This window comes from Nicrophorus vespilloides, unplaced genomic scaffold (assembly GCF_001412225.1).
Source record: "Nicrophorus vespilloides isolate i.1.1-1 unplaced genomic scaffold, Nicve_v1.0, whole genome shotgun sequence".
Taxonomy (NCBI): domain Eukaryota; kingdom Metazoa; phylum Arthropoda; class Insecta; order Coleoptera; family Silphidae; genus Nicrophorus; species Nicrophorus vespilloides.
Window position 1 is genome coordinate 1 of NW_017099748.1, and position 16,133 is coordinate 16,133.

At 37.2% G+C, this 16,133-nt stretch overlaps 3 protein-coding genes and 1 pseudogene across 3 annotated transcripts; 3 read left to right on the forward strand and 1 right to left on the reverse strand.

Annotated features, from left to right (window-relative positions):
• The first annotated feature begins 277 nt into the window (after positions 1–277).
• Positions 278–3,555, forward strand: LOC108565481 (annotated as a pseudogene).
• Positions 3,556–5,626: 2,071 nt separating this feature from the next.
• LOC108565482 (luciferin 4-monooxygenase-like) lies at positions 5,627–10,349 on the forward strand. The gene is made up of 11 exons (XM_017924985.1): positions 5,627–5,952; positions 6,027–6,234; positions 6,356–6,692; positions 6,752–7,590; positions 7,662–7,789; positions 8,390–8,524; positions 8,584–8,791; positions 8,843–9,116; positions 9,177–9,485; positions 9,538–10,058; positions 10,121–10,349. The coding sequence occupies exons 1-11, from the start codon at positions 5,839–5,841 to the stop codon at positions 10,246–10,248; spliced, it is 3,201 nt and encodes a 1,066-aa protein (XP_017780474.1). The 5' UTR covers positions 5,627–5,838; the 3' UTR covers positions 10,249–10,349.
• Positions 10,350–10,503: 154 nt separating this feature from the next.
• Positions 10,504–12,513, forward strand: LOC108565483 (luciferin 4-monooxygenase-like). Its single transcript, XM_017924986.1, has 5 exons — positions 10,504–10,690; positions 10,767–10,974; positions 11,026–11,320; positions 11,374–11,682; positions 11,739–12,513. Exons 1-5 carry the CDS (start codon positions 10,577–10,579, stop codon positions 12,385–12,387), a joined length of 1,575 nt encoding a protein of 524 aa, XP_017780475.1. The 5' UTR covers positions 10,504–10,576; the 3' UTR covers positions 12,388–12,513.
• A 588-nt stretch (positions 12,514–13,101) lies between these two features.
• Positions 13,102–15,754, reverse strand: LOC108565484 (testis-expressed sequence 10 protein homolog). Its single transcript, XM_017924987.1, has 7 exons — positions 15,419–15,754; positions 14,810–15,366; positions 14,545–14,756; positions 14,386–14,489; positions 14,092–14,329; positions 13,638–14,024; positions 13,102–13,565 (listed from the first exon to the last, which is right to left on the reverse strand). Exons 1-7 carry the CDS (start codon positions 15,623–15,625, stop codon positions 13,396–13,398), a joined length of 1,875 nt encoding a protein of 624 aa, XP_017780476.1. The 5' UTR covers positions 15,626–15,754; the 3' UTR covers positions 13,102–13,395.
• Positions 15,755–16,133: the final 379 nt, after the last annotated feature.

The following is a 16,133-nucleotide window of genomic DNA, read 5'->3' on the forward strand; positions in this document are numbered from 1 at the left end:
GAGGATCGCGTGCGTGCTGTAATTATATGCACAATTATGATATTTACTATAATTAGCGGTTAATAAGAATTTTCGAAAGAAAGAGGAAAAAAATAAATAAGTAAAGCAAATGTTGATATTTCTGTATGAATGATCGATGCATTTCATTAACTTGTAATACGTGATTCGTTTCGCTGTGGATTTATTGCGCAATAGGTTGAGGTCATGCTAATAACTAGGATTATATTAACTTGCGTCTCAGTTTTAATGTTTATGCGATTGAAAATATATTTTTTAGCTATTCACGGAGTACGGAAGATTGGCGTTGGCGGATTCGGGAAAGACGCCGTTCCAAAGGCTTCAATTCCTGGTGAGGGATTGGAGTTACCCGTACGAAGCCGAATACGGAGCGCTCGGAGGTCAGAAGATCCTGCAGAAGAGGCTGCAGGTGAACGATAAGCAGCATCCGGATATGCAGTCGCTTCGCAATCACATCAAGTCCTGCTTCACGGAGATCGCGTGCTTCCTGATGCCACATCCTGGTCTGCAGGTGGCCACCAGTCCGCATTTCGACGGAAAACTCAAAGGTTCATCACCAAAAGTGCCATTTTTAACATCTGTTTAATAAATGTGTTGTTTTTAGATATTTCTGACGAATTCAAGCAGAACCTGCAGATATTAGTGCCAATGCTGTTGGCGCCCGAGAACCTAGTGCTGAAGCAGATCAACGGACAGAAAGTCAAAGCCAGGGATTTAGTGCAATATTTTAAGTCGTACCTTAACATATTAGTGGCAATAATTACCAGAACCAAAGTCCATGCTTGCCGTAAGTATTCAATCTTAATCCTAAATTTTGTGTGTGTGTGGTGTACTTTGATGCTATTTTGTGTGTGTGTTTTTAGGCTACAGCCGAAGCCAATAACCTGTCAGCCGTCGCTGATGCCAAAGATCTTTACATGGCTTTAATGGAGGACGTGTGCGGCGGCAACAAACCCTACCTGAACACCAGTCTGATGGATTCCGAGCAAGGAGGATCAAAGATAAGGCTCTCCTTCAGTTCGTCAGCAAGCAGAAGATGGGCGGCGAAGAGTTCAGCGAAAAGTACAAATTGCAACTAGAAAAGGTTAATAATTAATAATAATATTAATGAATTAGTTCTAAAACTACTTGTTCGCGTAGAATTTGGATGAGACGTTCGTGCAGTTTAAATCACACAACGAGAGCAAGAACATCTTCAAAGCGGCGAGGACGCCGGCCGTCTTCCTGGCGATGGCAGTCATCTGCTACATCCTCTCCGGAGTGTTCGGTCTTGTGGGCATCTACGCCGTGGCCAATCTTCTGAACATGCTGATGGGTTTCTCCTTCTTCATACTGTGCCTCTGGGCGTACATCAGGTATAACTCTCCACCCATCCATCCAATCATCATCAAATGTATAACCTTTTGTTGATTTATTCGCAGGTACAGCGGCGATTACCGGGAGTTCGGCGTGACGCTGGACGAAATCGCGACGTTCATCTGGGAAAACGTAAGATTTCTTTTGATTTCACTACTAACCTCTTTCCTACTGATCGTTTTCTTCGTCTGCTGGCATAGGAACTATGCCAGCCGACTGCAGTTAACCCCGAACATCGAGATTTATTGATATTAATTAATTTGTTCTTTCGATTAATTTTTAATTTCTCGTGTCTCTACGAATTAGGCAACAACTTAGACCGATAAGCTTATAAATAACAAACTTTACCAAAGATATAACAGTTGTCTAATTCGCGTTTGTTCTGTTTTGATATACACACTTAAAAACTAATACTCACTAATCGGATTTCTCTATTTTATTTACGTGCATCAAGTTGCCCATGACCAAAAGAGTTTTCGGTCTGGTCCTGTCCGCAATACGACAGATCAAAGGCAACTCTGATTACTAATTCTGGGAGAAAGATATTTAAAGTAAATAGAAAGTAAATGCAATATATATATATATATATATATTACAATAAGGTATTCAATTTTTTTCTATCTATTATATTAATATTGGATGTTGGGTCATCAAAAGAAAAGTCAAATAACCTATGCATTTATAACAAAAAACAGTCGACAAATCACGGGTGTTGCCATATTAAGTTTTCGAATAATTCAGGTTTCCATGGTAATAATACACAAATCAAATAAAGTCCATGCATTTAGAACGGATTTCGTGTTTCCATGGTGATGATATCTAAACAACATTTATTTATATACCTTGTGTTCTTTAATTTTCGTTGTGCAATGGTGGTCTCATCGCTCCCCTTTGTTTCTTTCTTTCTTTAGCATGCTTACTTTAAAAAGAGAAAACAACGTAAACGTATGTATTTGGGTTATCCACTATTTTATTTATTACATTACAAACATCGTTTATTATTATTATTATTATTTCTGAAATTGCACCCTTAAGTTTCTTTTTTTTTTGTTGTTATTTATGATGAAATTGCGTCGATAAATCTTTTAAATTTACTATATTTTATGTTGCATTTCGTTTCTCAATTTATTTATTTTAATATTCAGCATTTATTTAATTCTCTTTTCGTTGTTCTTGTTTTTTTTTGTTGTTTTTATTCTTGTTTTCTATGTATTTTTTCGATGTTGTTGTTGGTTGTTATGGTAATATTTTGTCGTTTCTTGTTTTAGTATGTCAGATTGTTTGCACGATGCATGCAGAACCCAACAATTTCCTATAGCAATAAATGAATGCCAAAAAGCGAAACAAAAAGAATGAAAAAAAAAACGTAACAAATAAACGACTAAAGACTAAAATCGTAAAGTGTAAAAAAAATATATATATAAAATTAAAATGTATAATTCTAGTTAAATTATGAAAATAAGTAATAAGTTTGACTTTGTTTAAGTATTAACTATTTTTTGTAAGTATCTTAAGTACACTTTTGAATAAATGCTGAATGTTGATCTTGAAAATCGTTTTCCATTACATTTTTCTCAAAAACAAACAAACTAATAATCATACATTCTCATATATTTTTTTCTTCGTCGATTGTTTCTCATTTTGAATGTCATTGTTATATAATTGTGTGTGTGTGTTTAATCACGTTGTTAATAATTGCACGTTTTGTTTTGTTTTGCATTTCGATGTTTTTCAATCGGTTAAATCTAAGTTGAAATTGTGGAACCGATCGGGAAGCACTGGTGTGCAAAATTATTTTTAGTTTTTGTTTATATATTCACGTAATTTGATTGGTGTTTTATTTTAGTTCATGAAACCCGTGTACCAAAATTTCATCGAGAAAAGTATGCATCAAATGGCTGCACAAGCAGCTGAGGTGGCCGTGAACAACGCGACGATTCTGGCCAACGGCAAGGCGCACCAGTCATGAGATCGGCCACGCCCACAACACACGCAACGCCTACCGCCCTCCCCCCCCAAAAAAAAACAACGCCCGACCGCCTCAAACCACGCCTCCCCCTACTTCAACAAGCAATCAATCAACGCGCAGCTCGTCCGATCAACGTACGCCCCTCCCCCCTCTCTCTCAATCCGTTGCTGCTATTCGTCATCTCAATCTCTCAATACATACCCACTCCGAAAGCTACCGAAGTCCGCCCACTCGACGTATCGGTTTGGTTTGTTTGGAACGATGCTGCCAATCGAAGTTGTTGTTGATTTATTTTGATGTACGATTTACTTTCAATGTTTCGAAGAACCGCGGGTGCCGCAGCTGAAGATCAAAACACAAAAACAAAAAAAGAAATTCTTATATGTAAAATATATATATATGCGACGGTTGAGACAAGCCGTCGTTGTGATGGAGGTTTAATTTATTTTTTACTATTTTTTTTTATTATTATTAATTATTAGTTTATTTTAATTATTATCGATTAATGAGGTTTGCTTGAGATTTCGATTTCCTTAAATTTTTTGGAGTGTCCATCGAAGCCAAACTAAATAATTATGTTCTTGCCAAATGGAAGCGAAGGAATGAATAGAAGAAGTTGAAGAAGAAGGACGAGAAAGAAGAAAACAAACGAGAAATTTATAATATATATATATAATACATATGTTTATGTGGGGCGAAAAAAAAAACACGTTGATTTAAAAAGGAAAATAATTGGTTTGTTTTTTCTGTGCTGTTTCGATTTTTGTTGTTTTGGTAAGAAATGTAACTATTTTGTGATATCTTCGGCAATGCTGGTACATATATATACATTTATTAATTATTGATAGCGTCTTAATTATTGTTTCTTATACTAATTATGTTTTTTCAAATTTATTAATTTCACGAAGAAAAACGTTCGTTTCTCTTAGTGGGCTTCGTTTGTTTTCGTTTCGCACGGTTTAGGTGTTTAACTGCTAGATGGAGGATGCGTAAAGTAATAAGAAAATTATTGTAAAGACGTTGCTCAAAAAAAAAGAAAAAGAAAACCTAATTTTAGTTCGTAATAAATGTATCGTTTATTATTATTAATTAATTAATTAATCGGTTGTCCCGGGCAACGTACACTAATTAAACTAATTGCGCAATATAATACACTAGATGATGATCGGTGGAAATGGAAATGATTGCTCCTCTTTTGTTTTTTTTTTTGTTATTAATAATTCGTTGCTGCCAAAATGAAAAAAAAAATTGAATCAGAAGAATCATTTCTTTTGTTTCTGTTGTTTAATTCCACGCCACGATTTATTGTTTTGTTTTTGTTTGTTTCCATGGCACTATGTTATATGTACTGCAAATGCAAACTGAACTCTTCTATCAAAATGTTTTTTCTATTATTATTATTATTTTATATACATATATAGATATATTCTTATATTATTATATTTTAAATATTAGTTGTTTTCTTTTTAGTTTGTTTACTTTATATTTGTTTGTGTAATCCCTCGAAAACCATTTTTTTTTCCACCCTGTAAAAACCAAATAAGAGGAAAACCCGAGCAAACAGGAAAAGAAATAAGTCACTAAGTGCCTTAAAACTTCCAAACACTTAGTCAACAAGAAAAAATAAATAAATGAAATGAGAAAATAAAAAGGCAAATTGACATATCTCTATCATGTATTTTGTTGTTTTTCTTTTTTGACGTTTGTTCTGCACCGAGCTGACTATGATTATGTAATTTCATTTATGCGCGACGTAACCGAAGAATAAGAGTATTGCTATGGTAACGATTTTATATAGGTTTAGTTTGTTTCTGGAAGGGTGGAGAGAGGGGAAGCGAAAGGAAAAATTATATGTTATTTTTAATGATTGTTATTGATGTAAGTTTCATAATAAAAAAGAAGGAAAATAAATAACGAAAGAAGATTATTGGATGGAGATTGCATAAGGTTTTTGTTGCTCAACCTTCGTTAATTATATAATGAGTATTTTCTTTATTGATAAACGATGTTATTATAATCGTCTTTTTTATTTTTAAAATGCAAAAACTTTGTTTAGTTGGGAAAACAAATTTGATTCTATTATGTCTGAGTCGTGAGCGCGTTTTATCAGCTTACGTAAGCAAGTAGATGTTATAATAAACAAGAGATTAAAAGTTTAAAGTACGGATTGTGTCGAGAATAACATTATAATGCTTTTTATAAGCGTAATTGTGAATTTAAATGAATACGTTAATTGAGAAAAAAAAAATAACTTTTGAAAACAAATTACGTTTATTATTATATTAATATTTGTTGAATTTAAATCGATCGTTGATAATTGTATGTAATTAGAGATTTTACTTAATGATATGCATCGTCCTAATGGATGTGCACGTTGTTGTGGTGAACTTTAACATCCTCTGGGAATCGAGTAGGAGTGATAAAGAATGAAGTGGGAATGAGAGAAGATATAAATAGTGGTCGGTTAAGCGAAGACGCGATAACTTTTGTGAGCAATGTTCGACAGAAACGTGCATCAAGGACCGAACTTCCACGCTCCCGTCTCGACGGACAGTCTGGGCATTCAGCTGTACGACAATTTCGTGAACAATGCAAAGAAGACGGCGATGGTGAGTTGAATTTTCATTTAGAAGCAAACCTCGTCTAAATTATTTGTTGATGTGTTGTTGTTGTTGGTGCAAAGGTCGACGCGATTAGCGGGAAAACTGTTAGTTACCAAGACTTTCTGGAAGTGACGTGCAGATTGGCTCAGGCCTTTAACAGGATCGGATTGACGCAGGACGACATCGTCTCCATCTGCAGCGAAAACAGCTGCAACTTCTTCTATCCAGTTATCGCTGCATTCTACAATGGAATTACCGTCGCTCCTATCAACTTCAATTACATCTCAAGTAAATCCTGAAAATGAAGACAATTAATTTACAAATCTAATTAGTTCTTAAGATTAAGAAAACAATACTTACTTATTTTGTAGTTTAAATTGAGTATTAAATGAATGATTGTTGTTTGTAGCTGAGCTTCTGCACGTTTTGGGAATTTCCAAACCTAAGGTGTTGTTCTGCTCGAAGAATTCTGTGAGGAAATGCGTTGAGGCGAAAGCCCATTGTCAATGGATGAAGAGGATCATCGTGTTGGACGATTCGGATGAAGTGTACGAAGGAGCCGAAACTCTGAAACGCTTCTTGGATGAAAACTCTGACAAGTATTTGGACGAGTACAGCTTCAGACCTAAAGTCGTTGATACGCTAACGCATCCGGCTTGCATTTTGTGCTCTTCCGGTACAACAGGACTCCCCAAAGGAGTGGTTTTGAGCCACGACAACATCTCCATCAGGATGTGCCACGCCACGTAATAAACTATCTATAAGAAAAGGTAAAACAAATATATTAAATGCGTGACGATTTCAGTGATCCTAGATATGAAAATGTCAAACCTGGAATTACTCAGCTCGGTTTCCTTCCGTTCTTCCACGGCTACGGTTTCATCACGATCCTCTCCTGTCTCGCGATGGGACAAAAGGTCGTAATGTTGAACAAGTTCGAGGAGAAGCTCTTCCTGAAGACCATCCAAGATCACAGGATCGATTCTCTGATGTTGGTTCCGCCGCTCCTCCTGTTCTTATCCAAGACGCCTCTGCTCAACAATTACGATTTGTCGTGCGTGCAAGAAATCACCACCGGAGCGGCACCTCTCGGTAAGGAAATCGAACAGGACGTGAAGAACCGTTTCAAGGTGTCCCGAGTGAGACAAGCGTACGGTCTCACTGAAGCCACACTCGCCGTTCTCATGATGCCCAGAAGGGACAACAAGAACGGTTGCTGCGGAAAACCCGTGCCGGGAATGTCGCTGAAGATCGTCGATAAGGAAACCGGGAAATCGCTGGGACCCAACAAGGTCGGAGAACTTCAGGTCAAAGGTGGCATGGTCATGTTGGGTTACTATGGAAACCCGGCTGCGACGGCTCAGACCTTCAGCAAAGACGGCTGGTTGCTGACCGGAGATCTTTGCTACTACGACGAGGACGGATACTTCTACGTTGTCGACAGACTCAAGGAATTGATCAAATACAAAGGTTTCCAGGTAGCTCCCGCAGAACTCGAAGATCTTCTGTTCACTCACCCGAAGATCTTGGACGCTGCAGTCGTCGGTTTACCGGATGAAAAAGCCGGAGAACTTCCGGTCGCTTTCGTTGTCAAACAGCACGGTGTGCATGTTACTGATGAAGAGATCAAAACCTTCATAGCGAGTACGTTTCTAAAAAACCACCTAAAAAATAATATACATATAATTATTAATAATTTTCTTTTTCTTTTCCAGAGCAAGTTTCACACCCGAAACGTCTTCACGGCGGTGTCCGCTTCATCGAGAAAATACCGAAGAACGCGAGCGGGAAAATTCTGCGCAGAGAACTTCGCGAATTGCTGAAACAGAAGACAAAATCTAAACTCTAATTATTGTTTTACTTAATAACTTAATAATAAGAAATACTATATTTATTGATTAATCGCATTTTGTTAATTTGTAAACTTGGATTAATTTTAAATAAACAATTCACACTCTCAATTCCAAATCACCAATCAACATATATATTCATTTACCGCGACTTGATTAACTCTCAATTCGAATACCCGACAAACCTAAACTTTGATTACGAAGAAACTGTTGCATTTAATGAAAATTGTTGTTTCCATGGAAATTGTTCTTTATAAAAACAAAAAAACAAGTGAATTTCTCAAGTTTCTCGACAAAGTCAAACAAGACAGTCTAGATTATAGATAAATTTCCGAAACCAGAAATGTAGCTGTAATCAATAAAGAAACAAAAATAACATACTTGATTAAACAAAAATCCTACACACTTTGTATTCAATGATTAAAAATATCTTATCATCTTCAGTAATCTTATCTTCTTGGGTAGACTGAATATTATTAGAAAGAAGAAAAGAAAAACAATAAAAAGAAATCGCGCGCGCACACTTTGATGGAACATTTTTATTAGTTGTGTCTCACCTTTATAATGATTTATGCTATCATCAATTTTAATAGTTGTCGCGAAACGCAGAGATCTTTACCATGGATGATAGGATTATTCACGGACCGGAAATTACCGGCGAATTGGCGAAGATTTCCGTCGGTCAACAGATATGGAAATCTCTAAAGGCTCATCCCAACCAGAAAATCGTAAGTCTCAAAAGATTTTCTCTCTCGAATCGATATTTTCCATATCTCATAACTTTCAGATCAACGTGACGGATAAAAGCTGCATCAGTTTTGCGGATCTGCACAATTCCTCTTGCAAAATTGCTAATTTCCTCGTTGCTTTGGGTTTGGGAAGAGGCGATGTGATCACCATCTGCAGCGAAAACAGTTTGCACTTTCACAAACCGCTCCTGGCAAGTTTTTACACTGGGATAGTCGCATCCCTGATAAACCACACTTACGTTAAAGGTAACAAATCTTGATATAATAATAACTGAAGATGAAAATGAATGGTTTTAGATGAATTGCAGCACGCTTTGAATATTGCCAAACCGAAAATCTTATTCTGCTCTCGTCTGACGTTTCCGAAATTCCAAAAATTACAGAATCTGAAATTGTTCGTTTTGGAAGATCTGTACGATGTTGTGCAAGAATACTCTGGAAATTTCAATCCTGTTGATTTTGATTCTGCTGACACGACTGCGGCTATAGTGTATTCATCAGGTACCACTGGTGTATCGAAAGGAGTCATGGTTACTCACGCAAACATCAATTTCGTGCTCAATAGCATGGTGTGAGTTTGTAGGTAATTCTTGTTAAAAATGTTGTTAGTATTTGTTGTTTCTTTTTGCAGGAATCCTTCGTACATGCCTTTAGATGAGCAAAACTTTGTGGTCGTCCCATTCTATCACGTCTACGGTTTGATCTTCAGTATTTCCGCTTTGGTTGAAGGAAACATCGTTCTTTTCATGGAGAAGTTCCAGGAGAAACTGTACTTGGAAACGTTGGCCAATTACAAAATCAAATCCATATCGGCCGTTCCGTCTCTGATGGTTTTGTTGGCAAAAAGTCCGGCTGTGGATCAGTACAAGTTCAGTATAGAAGAGGTCTTGAGTTCTTCCGCTCCGTTGAGCAAAACCCTAGAGGATGAAGTTAAACGGAGGTAATTATAAACTTTTTTTTTAATTTGGAGATGATGAATCAATTGCATTTAGGTTGAAGGCGAAAGTCGTGAGGCAAGCATACGGCTTGACGGAGGCTACGTTAGGTGTACTGAGCACGCCGAAGGAGAGGACAAAGTCAGGTTCTTGCGGCGTCGTGATGCCGGGAATCAGCGTTAAAATCCGCGATCCGAGAACGGGTAAAACGCTGGGAACGAACGAGATCGGTGAGATTTGCGTCAAGGGGATGAACGTTACCAAAGGTTACTATGGCAACGAACGTGCAACGAGAGATGCCTTCACCAAAGACGGTTGGTTGTTGACCGGAGACATGGCGTACTACGACGAGGATAAATACTTTTACTTGGTGGATAGATTGAAAGATTTGATCAAGTACAAGGGCTTTCAAGTGGCTCCCTCCGAATTGGAGGGTCTGTTGCTCAGACATCCGAAGATTGTGGACGCCGGAGTCGTGGGATTGAACAATTTCTTGGCAGGAGAAGTACCGGTCGCTTTCGTCGTGAAGAAACCGGGCAGCGAGTTAACATCGCAAGAAGTCGTCGAATACGTCAAGAGTAAAAAAAATATTACGAAGTAACTAAGCGCAACGGTAAATAGTAACCATTTCAATTTGCAGATAACATTTCCGTTGCTAAGCAACTGCACGGAGGAGTGAAGTTCCTGGAGGCATTGCCGAAGAACGCGAGCGGAAAACTCCTGCGCAAGGATCTCCGACAAATGCTGAAAATGAATCCGAAATTATAAAAATAATAAAATCAGTTCAATCAATTTGCGTGATCGTCCAAATATATTATAAGATAACAGTTCTGTAATTGATGAATAAAAAAAAAATAGTTTTTAATCTATTCAATTTTTGTTTCAAGTGATTGAAATTATGAAATCGATTGATTACAATTTAAATAATATGCAAATATTCGATAAAATATAAATTATGAAGAAAACGATGATTTAAGTACTATATAAGTGTGTTAGTGTGGAAATGCAAATAAAAGAAGCGTAAACGACCGACGATAAAGCGCGCTTATCTTTTCATTATAAAATTAATGAAGACGAAGACCATTTGCATAGTAAAATGTCTGAGATGAACAACGTTATTTGTGGGCCGGTGGTTTACGGTGAAATATCGAAGATCTCCGTCGGTTTGCACCTTTACAAAACGCTGAAAGCTAACGCTGATCTGGAATTGGTGAGCGCATTTGTACAATATATTGATTGAAAAGAGAGCGATGTTTTTGTTATATCGGGATATTTTTCATCATTAGATTGATCTGACGAATGACCTAAAGGTTACGTACGGAGAACTGCTGGCGTCCTCTTGCAGACTCGCCGAGTATTTCGGAAGCTGCGGCCTCGGACCGGGCGACGTGATCTCAGTTTGCAGCGAGAACAGCGTGCACTTCTTCAAACCGGTATTGGCTGCCTTCTTTACCGGTATCACCGTAGCAACCATCAATCACACGTACGCTGAAAGTAAGTTTAAAATAATTACAAAAAATTGTATATTTTAAATTTGTTTCGAAGATGAATTGCAGCACGCGCTTGATTTAGCAGAGCCGAAGATCGCGTTTTGTTCGAAGGCAACGTTGAGCGCTTTCCAAAAACTCGAAGCGAAACGCAGCGTACAATATTTACGCAAAGTGTTAGCGCTCGAAGATCTCGATGTTGTTATTAAGGAAGATGGAAAGAGTTTTAAACCGATTGATTTGGATGTTGAAGAAACTGTGGCTGCTATATTGTATTCCTCAGGTACCACTGGGTTATCGAAAGGTGTTATGATAACGCACCAAAACATTAATTTCAAATACAATCACGTCACGTAAGCGATTCAATTTTGGATTTTGTTACAAGTTAAATTTCTTTTTTTTGTAGAGATCCACGGTATCAGTTGTTAGACGATAACCGATTCGTGGTGGTGCCTTTCTACCACGCGTTCGGTTTCATGCTAAGTATAATTTCGATGATGGATGCGAAATCGATCAAATTTCTTGAAAAGTTCGATGAAATTCTTTACCTGGAAAGTTTGGAAAAGTACCAGATCAGGGCTATTGCGGTGGTCCCTCCGCTTATGGTCCTTCTAGCCAAAAGCCCGAGAGTGAGTCAATATAAATTGAATTTAGAGGAAATCGGCTGCGGCGCCGCTCCGCTCAGTAAATCCTTAGCGCAGGAAGTCATTAAAAGGTTATATAAATATTCAGATTAAGTAATTTGGTTAATTAATTAAATAATTTTTGAAGATTGAATATAAAAACTGTGAAACAAGCTTACGGATTGACGGAAGCGACTTTGGGTGTGATGCATTCTCCTACGGGATCTACCCGATTCGGCTCCTGCGGTCAAGTACTTTCCGGTACTTGCGTGAAGATCCGCGACACGGAAACAGGAAAAGCGCTCGGACCTAATCAATTGGGAGAGATCTGCATTAAAGGAGGTTCGATTATGAAGGGTTACTATCGCAACGAGGAGGCAACCAAGGCTACATTAACAAGTGACGGATGGTTGCTAACCGGAGACGTCGGTTACTACGATGAGGATGAATACTTTTACATTGTAGACCGTCTTAAAGAGCTGATCAAGTACAAAGGGTTCCAAGTGGCCCCAGCTGAATTGGAAGCTTTGTTGCTGACTCATCCGAAGATAGCCGATGCTGGGGTCATAGGATACCCAGATGAAAGGGTTGGCGAGAAACCCATGGCTTTCGTGGTGAAGAAACCGGGTGCAGTTGTTGATGAGAAAGAGGTTAAGGATTTCGTGAAAGGTAAAGTTTCTACAGCGAAACACCTGCACGGAGGAGTCGTATTCGTGAATGCTATACCGAAGAATCCGACCGGGAAAATCTTGCGAAGGGAATTGAAGAAGCTTATAAAAATTAACTCAAAATTGTGAGGAAACGAAAATTTAATTATAAAAAAAATGTAATAAATTTAGATAGATTTCCCTCTTAACATATTTGGAAACAAAACCAAATTATTTGAATTTAATTGTTGGCACTATTGAAACAAATAAAACAATAGAGACAATTATAAATCAATCAAAAGTTTTGCATTCACACAAAACGCTTCAAACTTTTAATTTGAAGATCGAAACGAATTTGCTTAAATTAATCGATTCAAATATAGTTTAAAAAAAAAAACTTACCTAACAAATTCCCATTGAAAAACCTCAAAAATTTTTATCACGGAAAGAAACAACAGTAAACCGACGCCACTTTACCAACTAATACCAACTTTCGAAACAATTAACCAATTGCAATTAAAAACAACAAACTGGGTTGCCTAAGTATTTGGTAACAAAACCAAATTATTTAAATTTCATTGTTGGTTGGCAGCATTGAAACAAATAAAACAATAGAGACAAAATTATAAATCAATCAAAAGTTTTGCGTTCACACAAAACGCTTCAAACTTCAATTCATCGATTCAAATGTAGATATATTAGTTTAAAAAAAAAACTTACCTAAAAATGAATCTTAACAAATTCCCATTGAAAAACCACAACAATTTTCTAAAAAATATCTCGGAAAGAAACAACAGTAAACCGACGCCACTTTACCAACTAATACCAACTTTCGAAACAATTAACAAATTGTAATTAAAAACAGCAAATTGGGTTGCCTAAGTAATTATTAATTGGGTTTGTTTGTAATTAGAATTTTTCTTTATTTGGCTTATATTAAACATCTCCCGCTTAATAACGCTCAATAAATAAAATAAATTCACATCGATGAACAGAAGGGAAAAACAAGAAAAGAAACACATTTACATCTCGTACCAAAAAATACGTCTTTTTTTTTTGGATTATGCAATAAACACCCTGTTTGCGATTATTCATATTTTTCTTTTATATAAATAAATAAATTTCGTCTACAGCACATCTACAAATTTACCACTTCTTTCACTTACATAAGATGTAATCGACGGTCGGTTTGTAAATCATCTCGCAGTCGCTCTTGAAACTCCTCAGATGATCCCTCTCCACCAGATTCAAGTCTTTGATGTAATAGAATAAATAAAGGATGTGCATCTTGTTTGGTTTACCTTCCACTTGTATAGTGGAGAAATTTTCTGAGTAACAAAAAAAAAGAAGATAATTGTGAATATTTGCATTTAGTGGTGTGGCGTTAGATTATGACTTACTCAGTATGGAATTAACGTTTTCTTCGAGAGCGCTCAAGAAGAGAGTGTTACCTTGCTTGGCGATTAACAGTAGTTTATCCAGCATCTTCGACGATATCGTTTTTCTCGTTGTTAGAATCAGAGGGAGATTGCTCAACCACTTTTGGTAGCACTCGGTTCTGTTCAAGAGAGGAATCGTGGTAACGTCGCAAAGCGTATCGAACAATTCGTCTTTGACTTTCAGACTATGCGCTAGGAAATCGTGGAAGTTTAGCGTCTTCTTCAGCACATCCTCAATGTCCTGAGTTCGACTCCAGCTGTTGGCGTTCTTTAAAAGTATAGTGCTAACCAATTCGACCAACAAAGTCGAAGAGCTGTCGTGCATGTAACCTCTTGTAACCAGACAAGCTAAAGCAAAACAAATTATCGGATTAGATTATTAAGTTGTTGGTTCAACGAATTGAGTTGATCTTACTGGTGAAGTAGTTCAATAGATTCTGTGCGTGCGTCACTTGGACTGGAGACAAGTTGTGGTTAAGTGAAGCGAAGAGATAGCAAACTGTTAAATTCTCTTTAACGCATTTTGGATCCACCGAAGAACTGTCCAAGCCTTTCGAAATCCTTTTCTTTCCATCGCTCGGCTGGCTGAACGGAAACTGCGATAAAACGCTCTTCATGAAATTCTGATAATCCGTGGTGCAAAATTCCTTTTTCTACATAAAACATAAATAATTTAATTGAAATAATCGTTGAAATTATTTAAACTTACGTAATCCGCAGGAGATTTCCTTTTGCAGTAATCCAATTGCAAGTACAAGATGTTTAAGATGCAACCGAGAACTGCGGCGGTGTCGGAGGTCAAAAGTGTGTTCTCTGTTGAAGAAAATCAATGAAATTAGTTATTAAAGATTTTGATGATTCAACAAACCAGTTTCCATTGATCTATCCGGAATGACTTCGAGCCAAACCTCGTACAGTAAACCCATCAACACTTTCATGTTCTTCATGATTGCATCCTCCTTTTCTTCGTCACCTCTACCCTCATCGTCGGCCAATCTCAACTCCAAACAATTCCTTTTGTACGGATTAACGTGAATCGGGATTCGGGAAGAATCTCCAGCGTTTATTACAATTTCCTGACTGAAATTTGCAAAAATCAAATTGAAATAATGATCTTCAAAGTTAAAACTCACCAAGTTCCCTTAGTGTTCGTCTGCTTTTCTGCGCTCAACACTGCAGAAAGAAACGAATTCAGGCGACTCAACACTTGGATCCTCCACTTGACTGCAGTGATTTTGCTTCCCAAATTGATTGTAAGCGTTCTGCCCATGTTCTTGGAATCGTTGCGGAATTTCGAAATCAGTGAGAACAGATTGGGGAGAATCTTCTCCCTGTTCTCAGCCACCAAATGGGGAACGTACTTCAATAAACTGTCCAGAAAGAGTAGAGAATCTTCTTGTATGTTTTTATCGATATTGGTCATGGAGCAACGGAGGTACGAGGCGAGGATTTGGAAGAAAGGTACGAATTTCGTTCCTTCAGCCTTCTCGAGGATGGTATCTAAAATCTTGATAGCGTTCACCCTAACTTTCTTCTCTTTATCAAGAATCAGAGGAGTCACTCCGTGCAATATCTGTGATAAATATTGATCCACAATCTCTTCGATATGGTAAACCATCACTTGCTTCAACTCCTCGCAGCAGTCGTTCTTCACAGAGACATTGTGATGATTCAATCTAGATAAAATATCCTAAAATATTATGATAATTTAAACGTTCGAAATACAAAATTAAAATACTCACTTTGACATTGAGTTTCCTTTTGCTGAGCAGCTCGGAGCCACCGTGAGATTTAAGCTGTTCAGGCAAAACGATTGCCTTAACTTTGAAGTCAGTCTTGGTAACGTTCAAGCCCTTCGGCAGGAACTTGGTCTTCTCTGACTTGACGCGCATCTTCACCTTAGCCTTCTCCGACTTCAACATCTTCTTGTGCTTCTGATTCTTACCCATTGTTCCAGATAAACTTCTTTTACGATTTTAACACAAGTTATAACACTTTGAAATTCTTCCTGCAGGAATAACCTCAAAACCGCACGCCGTGTTTATTATTTTGTTTTTACTGGCCTCAACCAACAGGTATGCAACTTGCGACACAAAATCAATAACTGCAAAACAGTTTTAACCAACTTTGAAAATAATTAATCACCACGAAACATGACGCCAACATAGAAACAAGAAATTATTTATTTAAAAAATGCTCGAAAATGCAGTGATTTTACATTTCATTGATTTACTCGAAAACTATAATACATAGAATTAATCCAAAAGATGCATATGAAAGCTGAATATTTGGGGAATCTAAAAACTATCGATATATTACTGTGGTTTTAGCCGTTTCGCTGTAATTCGTGTTCAAATTTTAAAAAATGCTGGAAAAAGCAGTGTTTTTACATTTCATTGATTTATTACGTCCATTGAAATTGTAATTGAAATTATTGTTACTTGAATTACATTCCCC

What these genes read in the sequence shown, in the direction of transcription:
- LOC108565482 (XM_017924985.1), top strand. Translation starts at nt 5,839, where the DNA reads ATGTTCGACAGAAACGTGCATCAAGGACCGAACTTCCACGCTCCCGTC. An exon ending in GATCAAAACCTTCATAGCGA is followed by an intron (nt 7,591 to 7,661) that starts GTACGTTTCTAA and finishes TTTCTTTTCCAG; the next exon opens with AGCAAGTTTCACACCCGAAA. An exon ending in CTCATCCCAACCAGAAAATC is followed by an intron (nt 8,525 to 8,583) that starts GTAAGTCTCAAA and finishes CATAACTTTCAG; the next exon opens with ATCAACGTGACGGATAAAAG.
- LOC108565484 (XM_017924987.1), bottom strand. Translation starts at nt 15,625, where the DNA reads ATGGGTAAGAATCAGAAGCACAAGAAGATGTTGAAGTCGGAGAAGGCT. An exon ending in AAAGGAAACTCAATGTCAAA is followed by an intron (nt 15,367 to 15,418) that starts GTGAGTATTTTA and finishes ATAATATTTTAG; the next exon opens with GATATTTTATCTAGATTGAA. An exon ending in TCTATTGAACTACTTCACCA is followed by an intron (nt 14,025 to 14,091) that starts GTAAGATCAACT and finishes GTTTTGCTTTAG; the next exon opens with CTTGTCTGGTTACAAGAGGT.
- LOC108565483 (XM_017924986.1), top strand. Translation starts at nt 10,577, where the DNA reads ATGTCTGAGATGAACAACGTTATTTGTGGGCCGGTGGTTTACGGTGAA. An exon ending in CTAACGCTGATCTGGAATTG is followed by an intron (nt 10,691 to 10,766) that starts GTGAGCGCATTT and finishes TTTCATCATTAG; the next exon opens with ATTGATCTGACGAATGACCT. An exon ending in GCGCAGGAAGTCATTAAAAG is followed by an intron (nt 11,683 to 11,738) that starts GTTATATAAATA and finishes TAATTTTTGAAG; the next exon opens with ATTGAATATAAAAACTGTGA.